The sequence below is a fragment of the Morone saxatilis genome, unplaced genomic scaffold (assembly GCF_004916995.1).
Source record: "Morone saxatilis isolate NCDOM2014 unplaced genomic scaffold, NCSU_SB_2.0 Contig20, whole genome shotgun sequence".
NCBI lineage: Eukaryota > Metazoa > Chordata > Actinopteri > Moronidae > Morone > Morone saxatilis.
Window position 1 is genome coordinate 1,600,992 of NW_023339763.1, and position 2,955 is coordinate 1,603,946.

At 46.1% G+C, this 2,955-nt stretch overlaps 1 protein-coding gene across 1 annotated transcript in view; it reads right to left on the bottom strand.

Annotated features, from left to right (window-relative positions):
* Positions 1–2,134, bottom strand: part of LOC118331555 (E3 ubiquitin-protein ligase CBL-like) — a 5,288-nt gene extending 3,154 nt beyond the window's left edge. The window contains exons 1-3 of the mRNA XM_035666585.1: positions 1,895–2,134; positions 1,608–1,793; positions 65–907 (exon numbers count right to left, since the gene is read on the bottom strand). Of these exons, the coding sequence (XP_035522478.1) occupies positions 561–907; positions 1,608–1,793; positions 1,895–1,952 (591 nt within the window). The 5' untranslated portion in view covers positions 1,953–2,134 and the 3' untranslated portion in view covers positions 65–560. The remainder of the gene's footprint in view (positions 1–64; positions 908–1,607; positions 1,794–1,894) is intronic.
* Positions 2,135–2,955: the final 821 nt, after the last annotated feature.

The following is a 2,955-nucleotide window of genomic DNA, read 5'->3' on the forward strand; positions in this document are numbered from 1 at the left end:
TAGCTTAATGAGAGAAATGTTCTCTGGCTGGGGGGGGGGCGGCACTGCCACGGCACGAGTGGACCTCAGCAAAAGTACGACAGGGTCAAAGCTTGGCTACAGAGAGCTCACATTTAAAGGCTTCGGTTCTCCGCTTATGCTGCGTTCAGGTCGTACCGGACTGCCGATGGTTGCGTCCTTCTGGACTTGAGAGTAAACAAGCGATTTTGAGGCTTCAATATCAACGACTTGGCATCGGCGTAGTCCAACATAATCAAAATAATATATTTTCACGCTAAAACTCCACTTAGAAAAACAAGTAATACCTGTTGGGTTTGACTTTGGATGATATTTCAGTGACTACAAGTTGCAGACGATGTAGCCGCCATCTTCCGATACGACGTGAACGCAGCATCGCTCCTCAGAGTAAAGCCTTTTGGCAAGTACTTGTGGCTCTGCAGGAAAAGTGCTTGGTAAATGCTATCCATGATAATGGCACAGAGTGGAGACGGAGACAAGACGGAGAGAAGACGGAGAGGATGGTGGTTGTGGAGTGGGAGGGGGGGCGTTGCCCGGAGTGACTATGTGGCGATGTGTGCCGTGGAGGGGATGGAGACGAACTCGCGCAGGATGTTCTTGGCCGTCTCCAGGTTGTTCTGGGCAATCATCAGGGCTTTCTGGATGTCCTGGATGGAGTAGCCTTGGGACATCAGGCATTCGATCTCCCCGTTCAGGGCCAGGCTTCCAGGGCCTGCCGCCGCCGGTGGAGGAGGTGGTGGAGGCGACGAGGAGGCAGAGGAGGGACCAGGGAGGTCTGGCAATGGAGTGGGAAATTCACGGTTTGCAGGCCGAGGCCGCCGGTCGGAGTTGGCTCGGCGTGGGAGGGGTTTAGGGGGACGCTCAGGTTCGCCGCCTGCTGCAAACATACCTGGAAACACACGGGTTAGAAGACAGTCAGTAAAAGTGGGAAACGTTGGCTTCAAGCACCAGAGGGAACGCAGAGGGGCAAACACCAGGTACTTCTCTCTCCGTCAGCTCTAACTATACTTTGTTCTTGAGAAGCTAACAAACTTTACATTTACTACCAGATTGACAACTTCCCTGCTCTCTCTCTCTCTCGCTTCACCACAAACTCAATGTGCACACAAAAAGGAGCTGCTACTCTTATAACAGAGTATATTTAAAGGACGGTGTTCTTGCTGCGTCTGCACTTCGGGGTTTAACCACGGCTGCCATTTTAAAAAATCATGGTCAGAGAATAACAAAAAAGAAATTGTGGTTGCTGTTGGTAGTTGCTTGGCTACTTTAAAATGGCAGGTTTGTGCAGGATGTCCCGTGCATGAAGGACCCAAATACTGTACTATACTGTAAACCCTGGTGAAATGTCAGGAATGAAAACATACATACATTCCAATTTAAATCTAGAAGCTTTTAGAGAAGCATGAATTGTTCTCACAGAAAAATCCACCCAGTCTACCACTACCAGTCTGCTGGAAATAAGATCTGGACTTCACACATTATATTTAATGGGGGTCTGGACAGGTTTTATGCATGTTTACTATCCGCCCTGAGAGCCACCAGGTAAAAACAAACAAACCATGATTTAGGAGCCTAGCAGAGATACATACTGGCTTCTACTGCGCTGTCAATGCTGAGAGTGCTGAAGGCAGCTGAGGGACCACCGATATCTGACAGGGCTCTTCTGGTGGGGGCGGGAGGGACGATTGGTCTGGGACAGTCGTACTCGTAAACATCCTCCTCACTGGTGTCCTCCTTCATGTCCTGGGAAACCACAGCTGAATGTTGAGGGTGGTCTGAAAAACAAATACCACATTAGGGGGCTCAGCAGCAGCGTTATACTGCTGCAGGAATACAACGGGCAGTGAGGACAGAGATAATTAGCTGTGAATGTTACCCAGGTCAGAAGCCTGTGCTGTCTCAGAGGAACCAGCCTGGGCCTGGATGTTACACATGGACTCGTAGACTTGGGGGTCCTCAGAGTCACTGTCACCCACCTCACTGCTGGGACAAAGAGAGAGAAACAATGATCACTATCAGTGCTATTATTTCTCATTCTTTATCATGGTTCCACTTTCTAAGAAATAGTTTTCCAGTAGTCGCTCACAAACGTATGGACACATTTCACTCCTCAAACTCTAACATCGAAGGCTCGACACCAAAATCACAAGACACAAACTTCAAGTCTGATCCACTCCACGTCTGCTAAACCCGCTTTTAAGTATCAAAGCTCAGCCTACAAAGAGCCGAGTTTCAAACCAAATAAGCACCCAGGTTTACGTAGGCAATCTGGGCTCAAATACAATTAAAGTTTCCCAAAAAACACAGATTATTTCCTGGATATTTGGTCATTTTAATCAATTTCCAGGTGTTTCTATGACTTGAAAACTAGTCTCTAATTTTCCAGATTTTCCTGAGCACATGGGAACCCTGTTTATGCCCGATATTTGCACAAAATCTAACAACTCTCTTAAAAAAGTCATTTTACCCCAAATGAATCCGTAGATTTTCAGTTGTGGCTGAAATTAAGATTAAAATGCGACCAAAATAAAGCAAACAAAACATTTTTAGCACAATATTACCAATATATGAGAAATTACATGATATAATCAATAAAACCCTTTCCTGCATGAAATAATATCTTCTAACATCTTCTGATGACACCACTTAAAGTCTGCCTCAGGAATATCACTAATGATACTACGACTACTATTACTATACTATACTATTGTTCTTTTTTTAATATACTGTATTAATCCCTAGTTGGGGAAATTCATAATACACTCTATTTATATTATTTATACACACACACAGGCCGAAAGGCACACTCATGCAGGGGATGTGGACATACAAACAGGGAGAGAGATGGTGGAGTGATGGGCTCGCCTCGTTAGTGGCAGTTTGTGGCATGAGCAGTTTTTTGGGGTTAGGTTACCTTGCTCAAGGGCACCTCTCCAG